General features: G+C 35.9%; 1 protein-coding gene across 3 annotated transcripts in view; it reads left to right on the plus strand.

The window, feature by feature from the left end:
- Window positions 1-25,616, plus strand: part of ANKIB1 (ankyrin repeat and IBR domain containing 1) — a 143,795-nt gene extending 118,179 nt beyond the window's left edge. For 2 of the 3 annotated variants that reach the window (XM_019443297.2, XM_019443298.2), the window contains exons 11-20: window positions 1,873-2,003; window positions 10,078-10,212; window positions 11,133-11,219; window positions 11,306-11,372; window positions 13,761-13,906; window positions 14,925-15,103; window positions 15,922-15,973; window positions 20,051-20,165; window positions 22,001-22,134; window positions 22,477-25,616. In XM_019443297.2, the coding sequence (XP_019298842.2) occupies window positions 1,873-2,003; window positions 10,078-10,212; window positions 11,133-11,219; window positions 11,306-11,372; window positions 13,761-13,906; window positions 14,925-15,103; window positions 15,922-15,973; window positions 20,051-20,165; window positions 22,001-22,134; window positions 22,477-23,217 (1,787 nt within the window). In that variant the 3' untranslated portion in view covers window positions 23,218-25,616. The remainder of the gene's footprint in view (window positions 1-1,872; window positions 2,004-10,077; window positions 10,213-11,132; window positions 11,220-11,305; window positions 11,373-13,760; window positions 13,907-14,924; window positions 15,104-15,921; window positions 15,974-20,050; window positions 20,166-22,000; window positions 22,135-22,476) is intronic. The other variant, XM_019443299.2, reaches the window with a different exon arrangement.
- Window positions 25,617-27,172: the final 1,556 nt, after the last annotated feature.

The raw sequence follows: 27,172 nt of genomic DNA on the forward strand, positions 1-27,172 counted from the left end.
CCCTCTCTAGGGTTGGGTAATTTTTCCTTTTAAACTTCAAAACTCAAAGAGTCTGATTTCTCACCTGCTTTTAACAGTACACTAACTACCCCACCCTTCTGAGAGTGGCTGCATGTACTCAGGGCCTTGATTGGATGGGCCATGTGCACTGATGTCAAAGTGAGCTTTGGACATCTTTTTCAGGAAAGAAAAGGTAGAGCTTCCCTGTGCACTTAGAGCTAGAAAACAAAACAAACTTCATACTGACAGGGAGGAAAAAATTGATTTTTTAATTGTGCATCTGCAACTCTCTCTAGCTCCTAACTCTCCTCTTGGGGTGCTGGGAGGGGTGTTGGTTATAAAACATAAAATGTAAGATTTAGCATCTTTAAAAACCATGACGTTCCGCAAGACTGCAGATCTCAAATCAAAGTAGAATAAATTGAGTTTCAGATGAAGAATAGAAGATTAGTGTGGGGTTAGAGGGTAGGAGAAGCTTGCCAGGTAGACAGCAGCCAAATCATGAAGGACTTTGCATTTTTTGCTAAAGCAGTTTTATTTTATCTTGCAGTCAGTGGGGAGCATCTTAAAGATTTAAAGGAGACTTGGGTTTTTTTTTTTTTGTTTTTTTTTTTTTTGACATTTATTTATTTTGAGAGCACCCACACAAGTGGGAGAGGGGCAGAGAGAGAGAGAGATAGAGAGAGAGAGAGAATCCCAAGCAGGCTCCACACTATCAACACAGAGCCCAATGTAAGGGCTTTATCTCAGGAACTGTGAGATCATGACTTGAGCCAAAATCAAGAGTTGGACGCTTAACCAATTGAGCCACCCAGGTACCCCAAAAAGCAATTTGTATTTTTAAAAGATCACTGTGTAGGCAGTATAGTAGAAGTCGGGGGCAGAAGAAGGAGCCAGGGAAATAGATTGTTTTTTTGTGTGTTTTAATTGTCTAGGCAAGAGGTGTGGAGTACTTTAGTTAAAGCAGTAAGCAGTGGGAATTGAGAGGAGACATAAAGAGAAAGAGGTAGAAACAATGGAATGTGGCAGGTGAGGGAAAGGAGGGTGTCCAAAATCATGGTCTTCCTGGATTGACTCTGAGTTGATGATCATATCATTTACTAGGACAGGGAATAGAGAAAGAGGCAGGTTTAGGGGAAATGATAAGTTTAGTTTTAGACATGTCACATGGGATTCATTTTTAGTTTATCTGAAGTTTTCATGGATAAAAGTATTGATATTTCAATATAACTTTCATGTTTTTTACTATGGTGAAAAGTATCTGGTCATTATGTTTACAACTGACCCACAAGAAATTATGGTCTAGGGGCCATTCTTTTTACAATAGTTAAACAGACAGTAATATATTGCTTTTTTAAAATGGGTTTTTTCTTCCCCAATTTATTTGAACACAACTTTAGAAAGAAATCTTTAAATCATATTTCATATATCAAGCTTTTGGAATAACCTCCTTATCCTATAATCCTGCTATTCAGAATAAAGCAGTTTTAAAACTTTGCCATAGATCCTAATAAGAAAGTAAATACATGGTTTGGGGCGCCTGGGTGGCTTAGTCAGCTAAACGTCCAACTTCAGCTCAGGTCATGATCTCCTGGTTCTTGAGTTCAATCCCCGCATTGGGCTCTGTGTTGACAGCTTGGAGCCTGGAGCCTGCTTCAGATTCTGTGTCTCCCTCTCTCTGCCCCTCCCCTACTTGTGCTCTGTCTCTCTTTCTTTCAAAAATAAATAAACATTTAAAAAAAAGAAAAAAAAATACGTGGTTAAAACTTAGAGACAGCCTACAAAGAACACTTTCACAGGGGGTAGGGGGAGGTTCCCTCTGAAGTTATACACTAAATCATGTATATTGTGTTTGTGCTTAATATCCTAAAGTTGTAGGAGTTAGTGAAGCTTATGAGGACGCTGCCAATTGTCTCTGGTTGTTAACGAACTCCAAGCCTTGTGCTAACTGTAAGTCTCCGATACAGAAGAATGAGGGATGCAATCACATGCAGTGTGCCAAGGTAAGAAGTTAAAGAGGATTTCGCATGCTTTACTGTTAGAATCTTAATCTGTTAATCCAAAGAAGAAACAAGCATAAAAATGTTGCTGGGTTTCAGATGGATTCTAGCAGATTAAATTCTATATTCTTTGTTGAATGACATAAGTATTGCTTTATACTACTAAATTTTATACTCATGATGAATGTTAAAAATAGGTTAAGGATTCAGTGATATTTGGCCAGAAGATCAAAAATGCCTGAATCTTTCCCTGCTAATCATCTCTCCTAGTGATTATTTTGAGAGTTTTGCCTGTATATAAATAATAATATTAAATGATAAAGTGCTACTTTATATAGAGATCTCTTACAAAGCTGGCTTTTGAGCACACAGCTTAGTTTCAAAGCCCAAGTCAGGACCCAGGCAATTCCGCTAGGTCCAAATCTAAATCTTGGTGTCTATGTGTAAGTGGCTATGTAATAAAAGTACCTAAGATTGTAGGCAGACTTTAAGTCTGCTAATGAAATCATCAATCAAACAAGTAATTATTTCCTGTATTGAAAATGCTGCAGCATCTGGGTGGCTCAGTCAGTTCAGTGTCCGACTCTTGATTTCGGTTCAGGTCATGATCTCATGGTTCATGGGACTGAGCCCCACGTCAGGCTCACACAATCAGCATAGAGCCTGTTTGGGATTCTCTCTCTCCCCTCCCTTATCTCTGCCCCTCCCCTGCTCATGCTCTCACTTTCTCTCTCAAAAGTAAATAAATAAACTTAAAAATAATGGAAATGAAAATGCCAACAAAGATCTTGACCAAAAAATAACTAATATAAATAATGACTTTTGGAAGACTACCCTCCTGACATAGTTGCATAGAAAGAAACTGCCATATTGAAAATAAATTCTCTGGATTAGGTTAATAAATATTTTATTAATCCATGCCAAATTTATAAACATTTTTGTTTTAAAATTATAATGATATCCAATTTTTTTCTTTTCATTGGAAGCTCCATGTATATAAAAAAATAATTACTTAAAATTGAGAGGATAATGTAACTTTTCTAATTTACATTGTGAAAGAAACCCAAATAGTTCAGAAGATTCCAATATTAAATACATCAATATCTTCTAAGTATTACTTGATTTTTTTAATATATATTTTTAAGTTTATTGATTTATTTTTGAGAGAGAGAGAGCACAAGCAGCAGAGGAGCAGAGAGAGAAGGGGAAATAGAATCCCAAGCAGGTTCTGCACTGTCAGCTCAGAGCTGACAACACAACAAGGCCTCAATTCCATAAACCATGAGATCATGACCTGAGCTGAAATCAAGAGTCCAGCGCTTAACCAACTGAGTCACCCAAGAGCCCCAGTATGACTTGAGCTTTAATATTAAAGCTAATGATCATTATCATTATTACATAAAAAATGATAGCAGTTACCAGATCATTTTTATAAGCTAATTAGTACTATAAAATTAACATAAATTAGTTGTCTTAGTGAGACAGTAATGATTTCCTAAGAAGGAAGAAGAAAAAAATGTAGTACAGTGTTCTGAGCAAAATGCTCAGAGGTGCTTATTATTAGTTCAGCTGGTCAGGCCAAAAGTATTTTGTTTGTGGTCTTCTCTCCAATATCCATTATTAGTTTTTTCTTAGAAAATCTGATACAGACTATATAGATGTGTAAAGAAATACAGGTTGACCATAAAAATCAGCAGTTGGGCTACTAATAAAGAGTCAGTAAAGAGGCAAGATCCGATAATTACCTTTATTTCCTTCAAACACCTACCAGTAGTAAGTAGTTGCTAAATACGTATTGAGTGAATATTTTCATGAATTCATCAGGCTAATGATTTAAGATTTTTTATCTTAAACAGCTTTTTGCTTAAGCTTCTGTTGCATTTAAAAGAAACATTTACTTGCACACTATGTAAATGTAATAGTCTTGTCTAATATACCATCTAAAGTATTTGCATTGAACAAAAGAAACTAACAAATAATTCTTAGGACACAGAAGAAGAAAGACATCTAGACAGTAATAACCTTGCTACAGAAAAATTTTATACTTTTAGAATTTTCTTTTTAAATGTGAAGGTGGAGGGGCGCCTGGGTGGCTCAGTCGGTTGGGCGGCTGACTTCGGCTCAGGTCACAATCTCGCGGTCTGTGAGTTCAAGCCCCGCGTCGGGCTCTGTGCTGACTGCTCAGAGCCTGGAGCCTGTTTCAGATTCTGTGTCTCCCTCTCTCTCTGACCCAACCCCGTTCATGCTCTGTCTCTCTCTGTCTCAAAAATAAACGTTAAAAAAAAAAAAAAAAAATTTAAATGTGAAGGTGGAACAATAGATCACGTGTAATTGAATCCATGCTCTAATATAATGACTAAGTCATAGTCTACTTTTATTAATGTCACAGTGTTGTGACGCAATGCACAGTTTTTACTTTCTGGAATCAAACTGTTAAACATCTTAGAAGAATAGTGGGGCGCCTGGGTGGCTCAGTCAGTTAAGCATCCGACTTCGGCTCAGGTCATGATCTCACCGTTCGTGGGTTCGAGACCCACATCGGGCTCTGTGCTGACAACACATAGCCTGAAGCCTGCTTCATATTTTGTGTCTCCTCTCTATGCCCCTCCCCACTCATACTCTGCCTCTATCTGAAAAATAAACATTAAAAATTTTTTTTAAAAAAACAGAAGAATAACAAATTTAGCCTTATAAAAATAGTTTTGTATATTTCAGGAAAAAACCCACTTTTATTCATTTCCTTTTAGATAATTTTTAGGAGACTAAGTTTTGCATTCTTGCACATTTTAAATCACTTACAGTAATTTTCTTCAACTGAGTCTGTAAAACTATATGCTGCAACTAAAAAATAAAAGTTATTTAAATTCTGTATTATTTTTCTAATAGAATATGAAATTTGGCTATTTTGTAGAAAGTTTTGCCACTAATTTGGAGATATCAGTAAAGCTGTACTGAAGGGTACTTGTATTAAATTAGGCACAGAGTTTGCTAATAGCAAACAACAAAACCTGCATACTCTCAGAACCTTGATATCCACAATTTATTGTGTAAATGCATGTTAGTGAAGAGCTAGATGAATACAGAGACTTTCATTTCTGTGTTCATGACCTATCAGGTAAAGAAAAAATTAGTAAAGATACAGAAGATTTAACATAATTACTAAGGTATATCTGATTGCTGTATATTCAAACTCTATATCCTGAAAATATGGATTACACCATCTTTGCAAGTATCCATAGAGCATTAGCAAAAACATTGACCATTGTTCATCAAAGAAAATCTCAGTAATACTGCAGAAAATAGAAATAGTAATAGTAGCATTCTCTTATCATAATGGAATGAAATAGAAATTAGTAATAAAGGTGGGAATGCAAGTTGGTGCAGCCACTCTGGAAAACAGTATGGAGGTTCCTCAAAAAACTAAAAGTAGAACTACTCTACGACCCAGCAATTGCACTACCAGGCATTTATCCAAGGGATACAGGTATGCTGTTTGAAGGGGCCCATGCACCCCAATGTTTATAACAGCACTATCAACAATAGCCAAAGTATGGGAAGAGCCCAAATGTGCATTGATGGATGAATGGATAAAGAAGATGTGGTATATATATCTCTACAATGGAGTATTACTCAGCAATCAAAAAGAATGAAATCTTGCCATTTGCAACTATGTGGATGGAACTGGAGGGTATTATGCTGAGTGAAATTAGTCACAGAAAGACAAAAATCATATGACTTCACTTATATGAGGACTTAAGAGACAAAACAGATGAACATAAGGGAAGGGGAACAAAAATCATATAAAAACAGGGAGGGAGACAAAACAGAAGAGACTCAGAAACATGGAGAACAAACTGAGGGTTACTGGAGAGGTTGTGGGAGGGGGATGGGCTAAATGGGTAAGGGGCACTGGAGAATCTAGTCCTGAAATCATTGTTGTACTATATGCTAATTTGGATGTAAATTTTAAAAAATTTTTTTAAAAAGTTAATTTAAAAAAGGAAAAAAAAGAAATTAGTAATAAAGGTACAAAAGGCCTTTCCATTTGGAAAATTTAAATCTCTCAACTCCTGAGTAAAAAAAAAAAAAAAAAAAAGGTTGTAAAAGTGGGAATTAAAGCATATATAGAAAACTAGGATAATGAAAATATTACTTTATCAGAACCTGAGTACCTATATCTAAAGCAATGCTCAGAAATGTCCCCTAGCCTTATTAAAGCAATACAAAATAAGGAATGATTTAAGCATATGACTTTAAAAATTAGAAAAACAATAAACTTGGAGACTACCAGGAGGAAGGATTTTTTTTAAGCTGAAATCAGTGACTTAAAAACTGAAAAACAATACAACTAATAAATCCAAAAAATATTTTTTTTTTAAGATAAGATAAACTATTAAGCTTACATAAGAAAAAAATGAAGATAAGGGAGTTCAAAAATATGATATAAGAATTAAGGGGACTAATCAATAAATAAAGCAAACTTGAATTTGGATGGATTGATTTTTTTTTTTATTTTTTTTAATGTTTATTTTTACTTTTGAGAGACAGCATGAGCAGAGCAGGGTCATAGAGAGAGGGAGACACAGAATCAGAAGCAGGCTTCAGGGTATGAGCTGTCAAGCACAGAGCCCAATGTGGGCCTTGACCTCACAAACTGCAAGATCATGACCTGAGCCAAAGTCGGACACTTAACCATCTGAGCCACCCAGGCGCCCTGGAGTGGAATGGATTGATTTTCTAAGAAAGTATAATTTATTAAAACTGATCCTAGAAGAAATACCCAAACAAACTTATTTCCATAGAAGACAGAAAGTTTTTCAGCAATCTCCCCCCTTTAAAGCAATAGGCCCTAACAGTTTCACAATAGAATTTTATCAAACCTTTAAAGAACAGGCAATTCTATTGTGACTTAAACTATTTCTGGGAGTTGTTTTAAAAAAAAAAAAAAAATGAGGGGCGCCTGGGTGGCTCAGTTAAGCATCTGACTTTGGCTCAGGTCGCGCAGGATCTCACTGTTAGTGGGTTCCAGCCCTGTGTGGCGCTCTGTGCTTACAGCTGGAGCCTGGAGCCTGCTTCAGATTCTGTGGCTCCCTCTCTCTCTGCCCCTCCCCCACTCACATTCTGTCTCTCTCTTTCTCAAAAATAAACATTTTTAAAAAATGAAAACTTTCAAATTACTATAAAGTGAGAACCTTGATATCAACACTTGACAAGATTATAAATATTAAAAGAAAGTTATAGATCAGTCTTACTTATGAACAATAATGCATAAGTCCTAAATAAGAGAGGGGGGAATCTTAGCAAATATAATCCAGCAGAAAACATTAATATAATTGTTAACTATATCTCAATTAGAAAATTTTGTTTTATAAAAAAAGAAGTAATTGACCACATGAGGTTTATTTCCGGAATACAAGAATGGTTCGGTATTTAAAAAGCTATTGCTGGGGGCGCCTGGGTGGCGCAGTCGGTTAAGCGTCCGACTTCAGCCAGGTCACGATCTCGCGGTCCGTGAGTTCGAGCCCCGCGTCAGGCTCTGGGCTGACGGCTTGGAGCCTGGAGCCTGTTTCCGATTCTGTGTCTCCCTCTCTCTCTGCCCCTCCCCCGTTCATGCTCTGTCTCTCTCTATCCCAAAAATAAATAAAAAAACGTTGAAAAAAAAAAATTTTTTTTTTAAATTAAAAAAATAAAAAATAAATAAAAAAAAATTAAAAGCTATTGCTGGGGGTGCCTGGGTGGCCCAGTTAGTTAAGCGTCTGACCTCGGCTCGGGTCATGATCTCACTGTGGGTGAGTTCCAGCCCCATGTCAGGCTCTGTGCTGACAGCTCAGAGCCTGGAGCCTGCTTCAATTCTGTGTCTCCCTCTCTCTGCCCCTCCCCCACTCATACTTGTTTCTCTCTCTCAAAAATAAACAAACATTAAAAAATAAAATGATGGGTACCTGGGTGGCTCAGTCGGTTGTGCCTCCAACTTCGGCTCAGGTCATGGTTTACGGGTTTGAGACCCACCTCGGGCTCTGTACTGACAGCTTGGAGCCTGGAGCCTGCTTCTGATTCTGTGTCTCCCTCTCTCTCTGCCCCTCCCCTCAAGCTCTTTCTCTCCTTCAAAAATAAATAAACATCCAAAAAAAATTTTTTTTAAGCTATTGCTTTTTAAGAGCAATTGCTATACCTTGTCTTATTAGTAGATCCAAAGAGAAAAACCAGATATATGTTCTATAGGTGCCAAAAGGGCATTTGACAAAAAAATCAACAACCATTCTTTATTAAGACACTCAAAGAAATAGGTATAGATGGACTCTTCCTTAGTGTGATAAAAATAAATCTACTTCAGTCCAAAAGTTAGCATGATATTTAATGGGAAATACTAGAGGTACTCTCACTAAAATCAAGAACAAGATAAGGAGCTGTTCAAATAGTATTAACTTGGACTGGTGATACCAGTCAACATATTTAGACAATAGGAAGAAATCAGAGATGTAAAAATTAGAAATGAAGTGATAAAAAAATTTTTTTTGCAGATTGCAGAAAACCCACAAGAATCAATTTAAAAACTACTAACAAAATTCAGTAAATTAGAGTAGAAAATTAATATGCAGAAAGCAATAGCCTTCATGTGTACCAAAAACATCCAAATAGAATATAAACTAAAAAGGAAAATCTCATTTATCTAGAAAGAAACTTAAGAAATACACAAAACTTATATGAAGAAAACCTTAAGACCCCCTTTTGTGTAGGACACAAAAGATGATAATTGGAAAGGTAATGAAGTTGTTGGATAGAAAAATTCCAAACAAAAATACCAGCAGGTTTTGTTTCTGTATCTAGATAAGCTAATTCAAAAGTTCACATGGAGAAACAAAGCAAGAACAGCTAGGAGAACTCTGAAAAATAACATTAAGGAGGAACTAGCCTTGTCAGATACTAAGCCTGTTGTAAAAGCTCAATAATTAAAACATCATGGTGGTGGGACATGAATCTAGAGATTAATCTAGAAACATAATAGAAAGCCCAGAAAATAGACACAGATATGTGGGAATTTAGTATATATTACATAAAGGAGGATCTCTAATCAGTTGAGAAACATGAACTGTTCAGTAAATAGAATTGAAATAATTGGGTAGCTGTGTGGAAAAGAAAGTTGAATCCATACTGTATACAGTATACCCAGATAAATTCTGAACAGCTCCAATATTTAACTGTTAAAAAAAAAAAAAAAAGTGCCAGAAGAAAACAGACTTAAAATGAGAAGATCTTTCTGACCCCCAATCTGTAAGCATTTAAAAAGGATGTATTTTCATACTGGGATTCTCATATTTTTGGCATTATCTGCTAATTTTGGTAATTAAGAAAGTGAAATTTTCTTAAAAATGAGAAACAGGTTTTATATCAGTCCTCCTACTTAGAAACCTTTCAAACTTGTTTCTGGTTTCAAAACCAATTTGTCAAAGTCATCAGAACAACTTCTGATGAAGACTGGTGAAGCTTCAGAGACCAAAGTAAGACTACCATGCACTGGAAAAATCAAATATTAAATATTGTATCTGTCTTTATCACTGGGAAAGAATATCCTATTGATATATTTTTTTAATTTTTTAAAATCTTTATTTTTGAGAGAGAGAGAGCACGCACAAGCAGGGGAGGGTCAGAGAGAGAGGGAGACACAGAATCAGAAGCAGGCTCCAGGCTCTGATCTGTCAGCACAGAACCTGACGTGGGGCTCGAACTCATGAAAGCGAGTTCATGACCTGAGCCAAAGTCAGACGCTTAACCTACTGACCCACCCAGGCACCCCTCCTATTGTTATTTTTAAAGATTCCTTGATACTACTTCATAATATTATGATTTACTTTTTCATTTATCCTCATCAGCAGTAATTTTGAACTACCCCCACATCTTTCATAGTGCAGATGAGGTTCCCAGAGGACACATTGAAAAACATGGCATGTCTTTGTGAAGATTTATTCCTGGTCACAGAGGCAGAATTGTTTAATCTCTACAAAGTGGTTGATTGAAATCAGAAAACAATTTGCATCTTAACACAGGGTGATGTTTGCATATATGTTTTCTTTTGAAGTGCAAGTATGACTTTTGCTGGATTTGCCTAGAAGAATGGAAAAAACATAGTTCTTCCACAGGAGGTTATTACAGATGTACTCGCTATGAAGTCATTCAACATGTGGAGGAGCAATCCAAGGAAATGACTGTGGAGGTAAACAACTGTTTAAATTAAGGCCTCTGGCTAAGCCACTTAATACCATTGCAAGTATTTTGCATTTCTTCTTTTCCTACCTTTGTTATAATGAGGCCTTTATAGTAGCCTTTAATTTAAACACAATAGGTCTATCAACTTGAGAGCTTTTTTTTTTTAATATTCCTTTTTTTTATATATTGGTAGAGATAAGTCTCAGATATCCCTGTCTCTGTAATGAGTTAACAGTTTTAGCATAATGTCAACAATACAGTATTATGTTATAGCATATAATAAATCTCTTTGCTTGGCTGCCATAACAAAATACCATAAAGTGAGTGGCTTAAATAACAGAAAGGTATTTCTCACAGTTCTGGAGCCTAGTTCAAGATTCCTGCCAATTCGATTTCTGGTAGTTGACTCTCTTCCTGGCTTGCAGAGGGCTGGCTCTCTTTTTGCTATGTCCTCACGTGGTATGGAGAGAGAGAAACCTCTGGTGTCTCTTTTCTTATTAGAGCACTAATTCTACTGGATTAAAGCCCCACCCTAATGATCACCTCATACATAGGCCCTGTCTTCAAATCCAGTCAGTCACATTGGGGGTTAAGGCTTCAACATGAATTTTGGGGGGAGACAATTCAGCCCATAGCAACAAGCAACGTAGTAAAACATCGAAGATCTGATAAATGAAGGTCTCGAGAGGCATCTTTGCCTTACATTCTGGGATCATAGATTCAATGGTTTATCACAGAGAATACAAATGCAAGACTTTGTTCTGGTAGCCTTAAAAATGTACTGGTTTTTTTTCTCTCAATAAAATAATCAGCAAATCGGTATACACAATTACCTATTACTAATAAAAATTTTAAGTGACAAAAGTCCCCAATCTTAATAGCTAGTATTTTATTTATAAAAGTCATTTATGGACTTTTGTTTCCTAGGCTGAGAAAAAACACAAACGATTTCAGGAACTTGACAGATTTATGCACTATTATACAAGATTTAAAAACCATGAGCATAGCTATCAGGTATGTCCCAAATCATTTCAAATGCTCTGAATTATACTGTTGTAAATAAATAAAATTATATAAATTATGTATTTCTATTCCTTTAGTTAGAACAACGCCTTCTTAAAACAGCCAAAGAAAAGATGGAGCAATTGAGTAGAGCTCTCAAAGAAAGTAAGTTATAAGTGGTATGTGTGATAATTAATATAAAATAGCCTTTTCCATGCTTAAGTCACTTAATTGGTAGGAGGTTAAGGCCCTTCAAGGAAAACATGATCTCCATTAGCTCATTCTGGTACTGCTTAGAGTTCTCTGAAGCCCAGAGTACATCTCAGCAGCTGAGTCCCCTGTAATTAGATTTTCTACCCAGACGACCTCATATGCTCCTCTTAATGTAGCCTGTGCTATTAGCAGATAAACATACATTATAGTTTTGCTTCCTCTGCGCCACTGCTAATGTTCTACAATATCAGAAACAGTGGATGGGCCCTAAAAGCGCCTAAAAAGCATCCTTGATATAGTCAAAAGAGCAAGATTCACATGCCCCCCCCCCCCCAACTGTAGTGTGACTGAAGCCCCAAAGTTTCTTGAGAAAATTTAGCAGAGTGCCTAATGGGATGGAAGTCAAGTACAATTTTGGGAGAAATCATCTCACTGATAAATAATGCACATCGGAGTCTAAAAGCAAAGACGTGATAGGGCTGACTTACAGATCCTAAGATGGAAATCCAAAAAAATTCCTAAATTGGATTAAGAATTGTTTGCATCATTAAAATATAATATCTCACAATGACCACACAGAGCATAGGTTCTACCATATTTGTTTTAAAGTCATATTTTTAATATAATCATAACTTATATATAAAAGGTTTTCAGCCTAAAAATGCAATTGTAATTGTATTTGCTCTAGTTTATAAAAAGCCCCTTTTCATGAGGGTAATTCCCTAATTAAGATAGTAAGCATAAATTAAATAAATTAGAGTAGGAGAAAAAGTATCAATAGCAGCTTTGTCTCCTTGTTAATTACGTTTTTAGACTTTGGTAATGATGTAACTATATTGCCATTATCAAACTCTTGAGGTACTGTCCATAGTGAAAATTGAAGGGACAAAACCCTCACACATTCTACATTTCTTCAAACAAGGATTTTTGTCTCTTTCAGGCTGTCCCTAATACTTACAACAATGCCTGACACATAGCAAACATTTAGTAAATATCTGTAGGTGTGAATTACTGCTTATATTGAACCTTCCGGTGGTTCTAGACAACATAATAAGATACATTAAATGATGTAAGAATTGGAAAGGTTTAAGAAACAAACCTTCACATACTTCTCACACATGTCATAGTGGGGGATGGTGTTTGTTTTGTTTTGTTTTTCCTTTTTTACATCTTAGTTCAGATCCCTCTTCTAGGGTAGGTATTTTGGAATAGTCTGTATATATCAGTGTGTGTACGTACACATGTAATTTCTTTCCACGGGCATGCAGAATAATCTTATTTTTAAAAGTACTTATGAATCTAGATTCTACTGCTTAGTTTCCCTTTATTTGCAGTTAAAGGAGAAAGCTAGAATGTTATAATGATACTTGGAAAAGGAATAGTCTCAGTATTAAGGCAGTTTCATCTCCTGTTTTCCTCAGTCTTCCTCCCTTTCTTTCTCTCCTTGATATATTTTATTTACTAGCATTAGTTTTCTAGTTGTCCCTCCATAATATCTTTTTCTTACAATGTTTTTTTTTGCAGAAGCATAATCATAATTAGGCTATTTTTTTTTTTTTTTTTCCTAGCAAACAACTTACCAGGGCATTTAATTCCTTTTTTTTTTTTTTTTTTTTTTAGTTTATTTGTATTAGTAATCTGTACACCTAATGTGGGGCTCAAACTCATGACCCCAAGATCAAGAGTCTTATGCTGTTCGGATTGAGCCAGCCAGACACCACCCGCCTTTGTTTTCAACTCCTTTTTAATTTTTTAATGTTTTATTTATTTCTGAGAGAGAGAGAGAGAGACAGACCGAGTATGAGTGGGAGAGGGGCAAAGAGAGAGGGAGACACAGAACCCAAAACAGGTTCCAGGCTCTGAGTTGTCTGCACAGAGCCCAACACAGGGCTCGAACTCGTGAACTGTGAGATCATGACCTGAACAGAAGTCGGACGCTGAACTGACTGAACCACCCAGGTGCCCCTATCTCTTAATCAGCAAAGTTTCAGTAAAGATAACCTGAAAAACATAGTGAAGAGGAGTTGACCTAAAGCTAGATTTGTTTAACCAACAGGGTAAGAACAGAATCCAGACTTCGTGTACACATTCCTTCATGATTGCCATTAGTGCTCCTAGGTGGCTGCAGTGTGTGCTTCATTTATAAATGTATACAAGCCACACATGAATGTTTTGTGTAGGTTTTTAGTCGTCCAAATTATTATTATCATACAGCTACTTCAGTTTCTTCCCAGAGATCATTTGTTGTGAGTGTTTTTTTAAGAAAACTCAGTCATTTAATAGTATAACAGCATATTTGCAAAACAGTTTTTTTTTCACTGTGCCTGATTTACTTTATAGCTGAAGGAGGCTGTCCAGATACCACTTTCATTGAAGATGCAGTTCATGTGCTCTTAAAAACTCGACGCATTCTCAAGTGTTCTTATCCATATGGATTTTTCTTAGAACCTAAAAGCACAAAGAAAGAAATTTTTGAACTCATGCAAGTAAGATATCTTTTTAAAATTAAATTTAAATGCAGTTATTATAAAAAAAACAGATTTTGTCCTTTTTCAACCACGTAACTAAGTTTTATCTTATTTGGGTGTGACCAGTAAACAATTTTGTTTTCATTTTTAGAATGGTTTTTAAATAAAGGAAAAGTTAACCAGTAATAAACTGAAATTTTTTTGTATTTAAATTTGCCACTGTAAGATCTGAGTCAATTCTGAGCTATTGACTGAGCAAACATTTCCTACCACATTTATTTGTTTGTTTTACACTGGCTGATGTTGAAATATGGCCTAATTCTGATTATGTAATTAGAAATTTTATCTTCAAAGATGAAACCACATTACATACTAGATGGGAAAGTTGCTATTTACCAGTTTATATTAAAAGTCCAATTGAAAAAGTTACAGCATTTAAAAACAAAAACACCTAAGCCAAGTGACATCACTGTGGCTAACCAACTTCATTGTACATTCTTTTTTTTTAATCCACCAAACTTTCTTCTCTTGCTACAATTTTCATGTCACCCCTTTGAACTGCTCTCTACTAACGTATATCCTACATTTCTTTTAAAAGCTTAATATAATTTTCTCCATGAAGCCTTTCAGACCTAACCCCAGATCACAGGGGTCTTGCCTTGCCTCAGATTCCTTCAGCATTTACATTTGGTCTACATCTACACTACGCAGTCATGTGTTTGCATGTGTAGTGCCTTGAAATTTACTCGTTTTTTTTTTTCACATAGACAAATGATAAATTTCCTGTAGACAGCTGGTATACTATGTCTTTGTAATCCATACCATTCTACATTGTTATAAATGTCTATCAAATGAGTGCTATTTTTGTGAAATTTGTAAAAAAGAAGTATGTGTCAAATAGGAAGTTATTTTATAATTTGGATTAATTTCTGACTTCAAAAGAGTTAGATTTAACTGAGAAACCAGATAGACCATGGATTTGCAATTGACTAACGTACTCAGCCTATAATCCTTCTTTTTTCTCTCTTAACCGTAGACAGACCTAGAAATGGTCACTGAAGACCTTGCCCAAAAAGTCAATAGGCCTTACCTTCGTACACCCCGCCACAAGATCATCAAGGCAGCATGCCTTGTACAGCAGAAGAGACAAGAATTCCTGGCATCTGTGGCTCGGGGAGTTGCTCCTGCAGACTCACCAGAAGCTCCAAGGCGCAGGTAAAAAAGATGCACACTGTGGAAATTATCCTAGCCCCAGCCACAAATGCCACCAGGTTTATTTTTTATCTAACTAGGGTTTATATTCCTGGAAGTTACTTATACTTAAATATGGATAGCTGATAAAAGCATGTTAACTTCTTTTTGGTGATTTTCACCCACAGAACTATTTCTTTTTTTTTTCATTTTTTGTCATTGTGTAGTTTCTTGGAATAAATTAGGTTAATTTCACACTTCATTGAACTCATAATTCAGAGTATTCTAATGCATCACTTCAAATATGTAATGTATGTAGTGATATGATAGTCATAAACATCTTACAGTGTCAAAGTTGAAAGCCTTGCCAACTTGTTATAGTCATACTTATATTTTTATGTAAGAGCTTATGAAGAAATTAGAAATCTCATATTAATAATTTAAGTGATTCATATTCATCCAATAAAGAACAGCTGAGTTTTGGTTGTTTCAGATACTTACACTATTTCTGCCACTATAAATTAAAGCATGTTTTCTTATTCATAACAATTATACTCATTAGAAATTCCTTTGACCCTATTTTTACATAAACACATAAAAATAGAAGCAATCATAAAATACTGTTATAACATGATGATTTTTATTTTTATACTATTTTACACAAACAATTAGAATTTGAAAGAAATTAATTGAAAGATCATTTTAATTCAGTAGTTGGTGTACTTTGGTTAAGCAAGTTGCAAGCAGAGGAATTAAAAATAATGTTCAATGGGCAAGGGTCTGATTGTTCATACTTTGTAGTGCTGATAATAAATCAAATGGTATGTCCAATTTCTTTGTAGCTTTGCTGGTGGAACATGGGATTGGGAATATTTAGGATTTGCATCACCTGAGGTAATTGTTTTGTGGGGGTTTTGTTTCGTTTTTTAATTATATTTTTCCTTAGTGATATCTTGCTTGCATTTCCACCCTTATCTATTCTAAATCCTACTGAGATCGTTGGCAATGTTTTCTCTTTCTTATATAATAAAAATGCCTCAGCAGAGCCTGCATTTAGCCATTTGTGGTATTGGATTATCATCACATTGTTAAATGCATCCCCCTTTTTATTATTTGTAATTACTGAACAGTCACAATTAAGGCTAACATATAGCATATATTTTGGAGTGTATTTTCAAATTGGTTAATGAGTATAAATTTTATTTATTAGAAATGCATTTTTTGTCATAATCTTGTTTCAGTCTGAATCTATGAAAAACCTGCACAGTCTATTTTTTTAAGTTGCTGCAACAACCTGATTGAATTGATTTATAAATCAGTTTCTAAGGTGGAAACTTGACATTAATAATGTTTATGCAGAAAAAATGCTTTGCTTAGTTGCTTTCTGCTCTTTAAGATTTTCACCCTCTTCTTGGTTGTTTTTGTCTTGATTTTTTTTTGTTTTTGTTTTTTTTTTAGTTGTTATTGATAGATTTTAAGATACAAATAGTCTAGGGGGTGCCTGACTGGCTCAGTCACCAAGAACTTTATTAGTTCTTGGTCTCGGGGTCATGCGTTCAAGCCCTGCGTTGAGTGTAGATATTGCCTAAAAATAAAATCTTTAAAAGTAAATAAATAAAATGCAGTCTAAAATACTAACACTACAAGTAGCAATTCCCACAAATAAGATAGAGTGAAAATCTTAATCACATTGCTATTTTCTGAGATTTAAATTGCCACTGTTCCTGTTGAGTCTGATTTTAAATGGTTTTAGCAGTTATCTCTACTTCTGTCTCTCCTTCCTTATTCTCTAAAACAGTATACTATCTGGTGTTTATGTTACAATAACCTTTTAACTTAGTTCTTAGAAGGGAGCAGGACAAACAGTGAAACTTTATAATTTATAGCCCATTTGTTGTCTTCAACTGAAGGAGAATGAAATTATCTAGAAATGACTGTGGATTATTTAAAACAGATACTTTGTCTTTTCAGCTACTGAGGATACTTGCAATCACCTTGTGGCCTGTTGTATTGGTAGATATATCTAAGAAAATACTGACTTGAGAAAACAATTTGTGCTTTGAGCTCTGATATGGAAAATTTTTAATTCACTTAAATTGCATAAAGACTTTAATATATTACTGAAACTGTTATAAAATAAATTATCAACCTTTTTCTATGCTATGCTTATTATTCTATTACAACTTTGAGGATGTTATGGAAAATTTCTACCTAAAAGCATGAAAAACATGCTTCAGTTATGAAAAAAAGAGTACTAAAGATTTCAGTATTTCAAGGTAGAAAACAATTTAGCTTTATTTGAGCAAAAATAAAACCTTTACCAGTGTACTCATAGTCATGTACACATCTCTTGTAGCTTCTAGCTCTGACAGTAACTTTAGGAATCCTAAATATTTGTCCTTGAATATTGAGGACCTACTAATGTGACTGGCACAGATTCATTTTGTAAAAAACAGGAAAGCTTGCTACCTCACATGTGAATATTTATGAATAAAATTATCGAGCTCTTGTTCTCCAGAGATTGACAATTATGAAAGTATAAGTAACATTTCCTTCTTAAATTTATTTTTATGTGTTCATAAGTTTTATAAGAATTTTTTAACTACTTTTATTTTTCTTTAAAGTCTTTGACACATTGAAACACCAAGCTTTTATGTAAACCTTATTGCAAGTCTAAAGAATTACTCTACAGTGTGAAACTCTAAAATTCTGACTATCAAGTAACTGCCAAAATAATATCTTTAAAAATTAGCTCTTTGCCTTCATATATACTTTGGAAAAAAAAAAATTAGTGTTACCAAACTTCAATAGACTTTTAGGTTGAATTTATATTTTTTCAGTCAAGTTAATTCCATCTTTCTCCTTTTTTAATTAAATTGAGTCAGTGACAATCATAAGTATTTTGTACCACTTTAAAGGCAGTGGAGCCCAGAGGAAAGAGCATAGTGTTAAAGTCTGAGGGACACCTGAATTCAAGGTCTAGCTCTGGAACTTATTACACGTTAGGCTCCCCATTCTTCCTTAATTTCTCATCTGTAAAATATGGATGACAGTATCTACCCCATGGAAGTTCTAGAAGGATTAAAGCATCTCTTTAAGTCACTGATAAATTTGGTGCTCAATAAATTAGTGCTCAACAAAAAGCTCCTAGCAGCTTTTTCTCCTATAAATCTTAAAATTTCTCAGTCTTGTCTGTAACCTTAACACTCTTCAACCTTTTGGAGTACCACAACTAAAGCTTTTTCATATGCTTATATAAAAATCTAGGAATTCTTAGAAATTTTCAGATAGGTTTAATTTTATGAGATCAATTTTTTTAAGCCTGTTGCATCATGAGAGAATGCTATTGGGGGTTTACCATCAGAGTAATTATAACAAGTTTCTTTTATGGTTGTTTTTAAAAAATTTTTTTTTCATGTTTTATTTATTTTTGAGAGAGAGGGACACACAGAATCTGAAGCAGGCTCCGGGCTCTGAGCTGACAGCACAGAGCCTGACACGGGGCTCCAACCCACGAACTGTGAGATCATGACCTGAGCCGAAGTCGATGCTTAACCGACTGAGCCACCCAGGCACCCCTCTTTTATGGTTGTTTTTAACCCAAATTTTAGTTTTCTTAAATTGGAAATATGTGTATTATGTGGTTAGTAATAGTTTACTATTACTAACTAATAGTAATAGTAATAGTAACTAAACTAATAGTTTATTAATTCAGAATAACTTTTTGTACTGTATTCGAGTGTACAAAGGAAGCAAATTGTCCTTAAATATAAACCTTGAACTGAAATAAAATTTTCATGCCATCTTTGGCTAAGAAATGCAGTGTTCCTCAGTGGTCTAGTGAACCATGATGACACATAATAGTTATCCAGTTTGGGATCATGGGCCTCCAGCAAAGGAAGAACTCATACCACAGCTCAGCAGTAAATTTTAAAGAACCTAAATAATCCCTCTGAGAACCTGTAGGATCTTTCTTGGTTTCTAACCTGGTAGGATGCCTCCCATTTCATATTGGAGTCCAACTGCTTGTTTACATAAATGGAGTTTAAATAAATTTAACCAGAGTAGTGTGATGTGAAAGTATTATTTATGATGTAAAAACTTGTCTTTGTTTTTATTCTAGTACTTTCACAACGTAAACATATTGAATATCCTAGGGTAACCAGGATGATCATAAACCTATTTGTGTTTATCACTGAAAGATTCTATAATGATTCTCAAAATCAGCCTATCTGTGCTAGTGTCATGCACACTGACTGGCCTCTCTTTTAATCTCTTCCGTCACTAAAACCTGGAAAAGTATGTGTATACCCAGATAGTAGCAGGTGGTCCCAGGTTCTGCCTCCACCCATACCTTCATCCTTCCCATATGCCCTCTGCCTGTGTTGTAGATAGCCCCACATATTAACTAATATAGGAAGGAAGCCAAGTAACATCTTATTTTAAAGCTAATTTCACATTTTTCTTTTAATCATTTAACTTGTGAGTATGATATGTTGTAGTCCCAAGGAATGCAAAATCTCATAGTCTGATAAGCAATTGGTAGTGTACACTTTTTTTTTCCCCCTTTCTGTTGCGTATATCACAGTCACTTTTTAAAAACCAGACCTCCAAGAGCCTAGCTTATATTAATAAAAGCCTAACATATTAGCAAAATCGTTATGGTGTTAAACATTATGTAACAAGACCCAGGCATATGAAAAAGGCTCAGTTCTGCCCTGGCATTGGAGCTTGCAAGTATTCCCAATTTATCCAGGCAGTTGTAATGACTATTTAAAATTTTTCTTTTTCCATTTTACCTTTTCTGTTTCCTTGGCATGGCAAAACCTGAAGTTTCTTTCGTTAATGCCAAGTGACTTTATATGTATATAAAATCACACATTTTTTTTTCCTGGAAAAAAAGTGTGTGTTTTATTTGCATTAAAAAAAATTGCATGCTCTTCTGTATTTTATAACCTTTGGTTTATGCAGGAATATGCTGAATTTCAGTATCGGAGGAGGCACAGACAACAACGCCGTCGAGGAGATGTGCACAGTCTGCTCAGTAACCCTCCAGACCCTGATGAGCCGAGTGAAAGCACTTTAGGTAAGCTCTTAAGTTGGCTCGGTTTTAGTCTTTTTAGTTCTCTTGAATTTATTCTTAAAACTGGCAAATTTAAATGTTTGTGAAATAGTTTGTAGTGTAGATATATAATCAATATGCAGATGCTTTGAATGTCACAGGATACATAAAACCAGAGAGGTTAAGAACATGGGCGGTGGAGTGGCATCTGGGTGGCTCAGTTGGTTAAGCATCCGACTTTGGCTCAGATCATGATCTTACAACTCGTGGGTTTGTGCACCGCATTGGGCTCTGTGCTGACAGCTCAGAGCCTGGAGCCTGTTTCAGATTCTGTGTCTCCCTCTCTCTTTGCCCCTCTCCCACTTGCACTTGCTCGCTCACTGTCTCTTTCAAAAATAAATAAACATTAAAAAAAAAAAAGAACACGGGCTGTGGAGTCAGCTGGAACCTGCATTCATGACCCCATCTCTATGTATCAGTGTAAGACTTCAGTCAGGTTGACTTAACTTCTCTAAGATTTAGTCTCCTCATTTTAAGAAGCAATAAAAACAGTGCCACATTGTGGGCTCATTGTGAGCATTAAATGAGATAATGTGTATAAAACCCTTAATTAAGCACTAGTAACACCTAGAGAGCACTCAATAAATTGTAGCTGTTGATCACTGTTAACTGTGTTCATGGAATATTTTCCTCCTAGCTTCACTTCTCCCGTTAACATTCTTTAAAAGAAAATTTCTGAAATCATTTAAAATTTATTTTTTAATGTTTATTTTTGAGAGAGAGAAGGAGTATGTGAGCAGGGGAGGGGCAGGGAGAGAGAGGGAGACACAGAATCCAAGGCAGGCTTCAGGCTCTGAGCTGTCAGCACAGAGCCCTATGCAGGGCTTGAACTCATAAACTGTGAGATCATGACCTGAACCAAAGTCAGACACTTAACTGACTGAGCCACCCAGGCACCTCTAGAAATCAATTATTTTGATTATCAACTTTTAAATGTTAAATTCTTAATGGAAAATCTTCAAATTCTTATGTCAGCAGATCATATTTAATAAGTCAGGATCAATGAACCTAAAGATTTGTTCTTCAGGCTATTGTAATTCCAAAATTCTTTAGTTTTAAGAACTTTGAAAACTAAAATACCTTTGTTATTGCTTAAGAAAACAAGAGTGGTGGTAGCACTTGCATTTATGAATAGAACCATATGTAATGCAAACAAAAACGTAAAGAGCAATCGTGTTTGAAGTGGTAATATTAGATATATTTTGATGAGACATATAGGGAGGAGAATCTCTGAAAGATTAAGTGAACATGTGAACACAGGCTTTCACCAGCACTGAAAGACAAATTATTGACTAAAATAAAAAGATGTGTCGGGGTTCCAGGATGGCTCAGTCCACTGAGCATCTGACTTTTTTTTTTTTTTTTTTTTTTAAAGCTTATTTATATATTTTCAAAGAGACAGCACATGGGCATGCACCTGGTAGGGGCAGAGAGGGGAAGACACAGAATCTGAAGCAGGCTGCACCCTGTCAGCACAGAGCCCACCACCATGGGGCTCAAACCCACAAATTGTGAGATCATGATCTGAGCAGAGATCAAGAGTTGGACATTGAATCTACTGAGCCACCCAGGCGCCCCAAGCTTCCGACTCTTGATTTTGGCTCATGATCCCATGGTTGTGGGATTGAGCCCCGCATTGGGCTCTGTGCTGAGTGTGGAGTCTGCTTAAGATTCTCCCTTTATGTCCCTCTGCCCCTCTCCCCTGCTTGCTAACATAAAAATTAAAAAAATAAGTGCAAAAAACATGTGTGAAATCTTGTATGACTGAATTGTCTCTGGTTCCACTTGCTTTGAAACAGACATCCCAGATGGTGGCAGTGGCCGCAGGCCGGGTGCCTCTGTGGTAAGTTCCGCATCTATGAGCGTGCTGCACAGCTCTTCCCTGCGTGACTACACCCCTGCCAGTCGCTCTGAAAACCAGGACTCTCTTCAGGTAGCCTTTGTGGGCAGCCTCATTGTTCCTGTTTTTGCTCTTTCTCCGTTTAGCCTGACTTCCTATTTTTACTTTATTGCTCTTTTTCTTCCTTTCATTAAAAATCTTTGTTTCAGAGATGTACTACAGGAAAAGATTCCTAAATGTCAGAGTTATCTTAAGGAATTTTTTTTCTCTTTAGCATGGACAAGGAAAAAATTAAGATTTGAGTAGATAAAGCAATAATTCTGTATAAATAGAGGTAGTATTATTTATCTGGTGAAAGAATAGTTGGTAAACTTCATTAGGTTAAATAATTTTTCCTTTTAAATTTTAAAGTGATTTAACTTTCTGTTGCCTCAGGCTCTGAGTTCCTTGGATGAAGATGATCCCAATATACTTCTTGCAATACAATTGTCATTGCAAGAATCCGGGCTGGCCATTGATGAGGAAAATAGAGACTTCCTCAATAATGAAGCATCCTTAGGAGCGATAGGCACCTCTTTACCTTCCAGACTAGACTCGGTCCCCAGGAACACAGATAGCCCTCGGGCTGCACTGAGCAGCTCTGAGCTGTTGGAACTTGGTGACAGCCTCATGAGATTAGGAGCAGAGAGTGACCCATTTTCAACTGACACTCTGAGTTCACACCCTCTCAGTGAGGCGAGAAGTGAATTCTATCCCTCATCCAGTGACCCTGACTCAGCTGGCCAGGATGCCAACATCAATGACAATCTTCTTGGCAACATCATGGCTTGGTTTCATGACATGAATCCTCAGAGTATCGCCCTGATTCCTCCAGCAGTTACAGAAATCAGTGCAGATCCCCAGCTCCCCTGTGTCAAAGATGAATCAGAAGGTAAGAGGGATGTGGAGCTGGTGCCACCAGAAGATTCAGTGTTGCAAGATGCCATGGTCAGTGAAGGTAGAGGAACCCAAGTAGAAGAAGAAAATCCTTTGGAAGAAAATACTCTGGCTGGGGAAGCAGCATCTCAAGCTGGCATTAGTAGTAATGAGGAAGCCAACAATGGGGATGGTTCAGATGCTTCAAGCCAAACACCTCAGACCTCAAGTGACTGGCTTGAACAAGTACATTTAGTGTGAACTGCACACCTCTGGGCTCTAAATGAATCACAGGTACAGATGGTATTCTAGTGGAGTATGCTTTGTAGAGACTTGATCCACTTAATTCCAACTCAATTATAAACCACTGACATTAGTATTGAATACGAAGGAGTTCCCTTGAATGGTAGCTTCATTTCTGATTTTTACCTTAGAGGGAATTTCTTTTGTATTTAATTGGATAGCTTTTCCCCTTTGTGCTGACAAAAAAGAAGAGTAAGAGAAACACAAATGGAATAAATAGGCTAGATTCCACATTGTGAGAAAATGCAGTCCTCTGTTTAGCCTAAAGTCAGTGATACTTAAATTGAATGTTTAAATTAAAGGCTTACTCCCTAATCCTTGGGTGGTTTTTTCCTCTTTTAAAGAAAAAAGTTTTCTTCATTTTAGAAGTTATTTTGGACAGATCTAATAACATGTTGTTCCTCGATCTCTGTGCTCTTCTATAACTTTATTCCTTTTTGTCTGAGCGGTGTGAATTGAGGTATCCAAGGCATCTCTTTAGTGCTACGTCTACCACGGTGTAGTTTTAATATTCACATGAATCAAAGATTTCTTTTCATGTCTATTTCCAGTCCACTTGTGCCAAACTGACTCGTGCACTAACAAGGCGTTTAGGTGTGTAGTGTCCTAGAGGGCTCCAGAGTAGTCTCAGCCTTCTCGGGAGTTAAAGGTGCCACTTGGTACCAGAATATAATGGGCTTTTGTTGCCATGGAGACTGCATTTAAATAAATGTAGCCTGTAGCTTAAGTTAACTAAACCTAATGCTGCTGTTAAAAACAGTTTATTTTAATATTAAAATACAGTTGATTAGCAACAGCGGTGCTGTATTTTAAGAGACACTTTATTGGAAGTGCAATCATAGTTCTTTGTTTTCACACTTTTACAGTGCATTCTAATTACTAATGGGTGCAATTACTTTTAATGGTGTTTTATAAAATAGAAAAAAAGTGGAGTTTTCATGAGTTATAGTAAATCCCACAATTATTAAAAAATTTCAATGAAACATCCTGCGCAACATGTTACCGTGCCTTTGCCTAACTAAATGGATAGTTGCCAGTTAAATAAGTGAGTAATTGAAATTTCAGTGTCTCTTCTGAAATAACTATGCTATGAATTGCAAAGACCTCCATAAAACCACCCATGGCCTTGCCTTTACAGTAAATGTAACAACTAAATGTTCAATCGGTTTGTTTGCCTAAATAGCAAATGCTGACATGTGTTTGTCCTATTGCACAATACTCATTTGCTGTGTGATTACTGTTTAGTGTTGAAAAAAAATCAACTTCCTAGTTATCAGTGTCTTACTGTGAAGAAAATACTGGTCTTAGTTGTAATTAAGATACAGTGATACAGTGTGTAATTAAAACTAGAGTAAACTGTTGGAATGGCTGTTTTACTTACATATTATCAAAACTAGCGTAACATAAACAAAATAGATATGCAACACTCCATTTAATGTTTTGCCAGATTCTTACCAGAAATCTACAGATACCAAAATTTCAGTACTGAGTTTGTACAGGCAAGTCCTGGGCTGGGTAAAAGGTTACATTAGTATGGATATCCATGTGAGTTGTGATTACGGTTTTTTTTCCTCCAAAACCTGTTTCTGAAACTCTTGTACTTGGAATTCATATGGCTAGGACACTCTATTAGAGTACTTAATATTCCCCGGGTTCCCTTAGAATAAACTGTGTGTGAATCGCTCCTAGGCCATGGATATCAAAGGTCCACATTAGCTTTTATTTCCCCGGTCTTCAGAAACAGTGATATCAATCCCCAGTAAATTAGTTGGGGAAAATACTGACTTTGTCTACAGTGTATTACTGTATATTCAACTGAAACAGTCCATTAAAGGATTTTTTTACAAATTTATTTTGGATTAAAAATATCAACACCAATCAGTTTTTAGACCGAGTTGTAACTTTTCAATAGAAAGAGTCTTTGTATCACATTGAGGCGTCTTGCGAAGCTGCAATAAGGTGAGAAAGAGTGCTCTGTGTGAAGACAGTGTATGTGATGGGTTCTGGTTCCTTGCGCCTTGTGCAGTACCCTTTGTTTCTGTGCTATCTCCTGAGCATGAAAAATGATCATTATTCAATTTGTATTTCCTTGGTACATATTTTAAAAACAACACAGTCATTGACTTTACAGTTCAGAAATAAAGTTTGGCAAAGCCTATTTTGTAAACAAGTTAATTTTATAATGTAAAAAAAAAAAAAATTACTCTAACCTTGACTTGTTATTTGCACTTTCATAGTCTATACTTGATACATTCCCACTTTATATACAGTAGGATTCTACAAACGTGTAGATGTTTGGCCAAATGAATGCTGTTAATATGTAAAATTCTTTGATTAAACATTTATTACTTAAACTACTTCACTTTTGTCTCATTACATTATAGTCTTTGTTTTAACCAAGTCAGGAAGCTGATTTTCTTCAAATTAAATTCTCTCCAAAAAAAATGGGATTAATTTGGTTCTTACATGTAACTAATTAGTGCATAATATTTTTTACACTAGCCCACTTACTATTTTATACCCCAAAGATAAACTCTGAAACACTGCATGACAATGTGTTAAAACATTGTGACTTCAGTGCTTTTATTTTCATCACTTTCAAGAGAAAAGTGTTAGGATTTTTCCTTGAAATCTCTAATAGAAACACACAGGAAAAGATAGAATTTTAAGATGTTTTGTGAAACTGCTTAGGACAGGAAAAAGAGTTTATGCCAAATGAATAGAAACACCATCATTGTATTATTCTATCTCCTCTGAGTTACCAAAACAGCCCTTTGCATCTGAACTTCAGGCTTTGTGGGGTCTGCCAGGGATAACTAGTCATGTATTTATGTTTTTCATTGTGTGACTCTGAAGCTTAACCACTAATGTCCATCTACTGAATGATTCTTCAGATGTTGTTTATTGCAGCCACCGATCTCATTTTTGTTCTCCTTTTAGTTCTCAAATGTTGTTGCTTATTACCTGTCATGAATTAAAAGCTGAGACTTAACTGAAGTTTGCTTTGTAATTTTAAAACAGTAACAGTTAGTATATCTCTGAAGAGTAAAATCTTGGAATCTAAATAACAAATTTTGGGAGTCTTTTTAAGGCTGAAATAAAAACTCTGTAAGAAAAAAAATTGTCACATGCTCTACACTTGGGCTGAGTTATATTATGTCAGCCTTGTACCATCAGCATAATTATTGGGTCTTCTCCTTAGCAACGGTATATTACTGCCTTGTCAGTCATCACCCTCTCACCAGAATAGATTTCTTTCTAGAAAAATGTAAGTGGCCATTTCCAGACTATTATGTGACTGTCCTTATTTTAGAAACTGGCAGTAGTCCTAATTCTTAAAGAGAGATGGACCAGAAAAGTTTTCTTTAGCTCTCTGTCCCACTTAGGACTGACAGGTGGCTGACATACTGAATGGTGGGCACACTTTTAAAGGACTTATCCTTCTTCAGTTTTTGAAACTATAATTTGAAAACATTCTTGATTTGGCTACACATCATTTTGTAGCCATCTATTCCCCAAGGGCCTAGCCTGCACAGGGCGTCCACTTACAGAGAGGATGAAAGAGAAATACACGAAAGAACAAACAAAACACAATATTGGAAAAGCTGTCAGACAAGACTGTCCAGTTCTGTTGCACCTCTTCTGCACCTACACACTTTGCTGGGTGGGCCAAGACCACAGGGCTGACAACAGTTTTGCCTGGGTATTTCTCAGGATGTATGTAGTTAGTAACCTTGAGGACAGGGAGCAGGCCTGCTGTAAAAGTGGATTCCTCACCCTCAGTGTATCTCAATTGCATGCTTGACATCTCTCCGGGCCCAGTGCATTGCCCATGTGGATCTAGGGACAATGGGAACTGCAACAAACATGCTAATGTTCATTCTGCAGGCTGTGTTAAGAATGCTAAATAAAA

This window comes from Panthera pardus, unplaced genomic scaffold (genome assembly GCF_024362965.1).
Source record: "Panthera pardus isolate Hobbes unplaced genomic scaffold, ASM2436296v1 HiC_scaffold_8, whole genome shotgun sequence".
NCBI classification, from domain to species: Eukaryota; Metazoa; Chordata; class Mammalia; order Carnivora; family Felidae; genus Panthera; species Panthera pardus.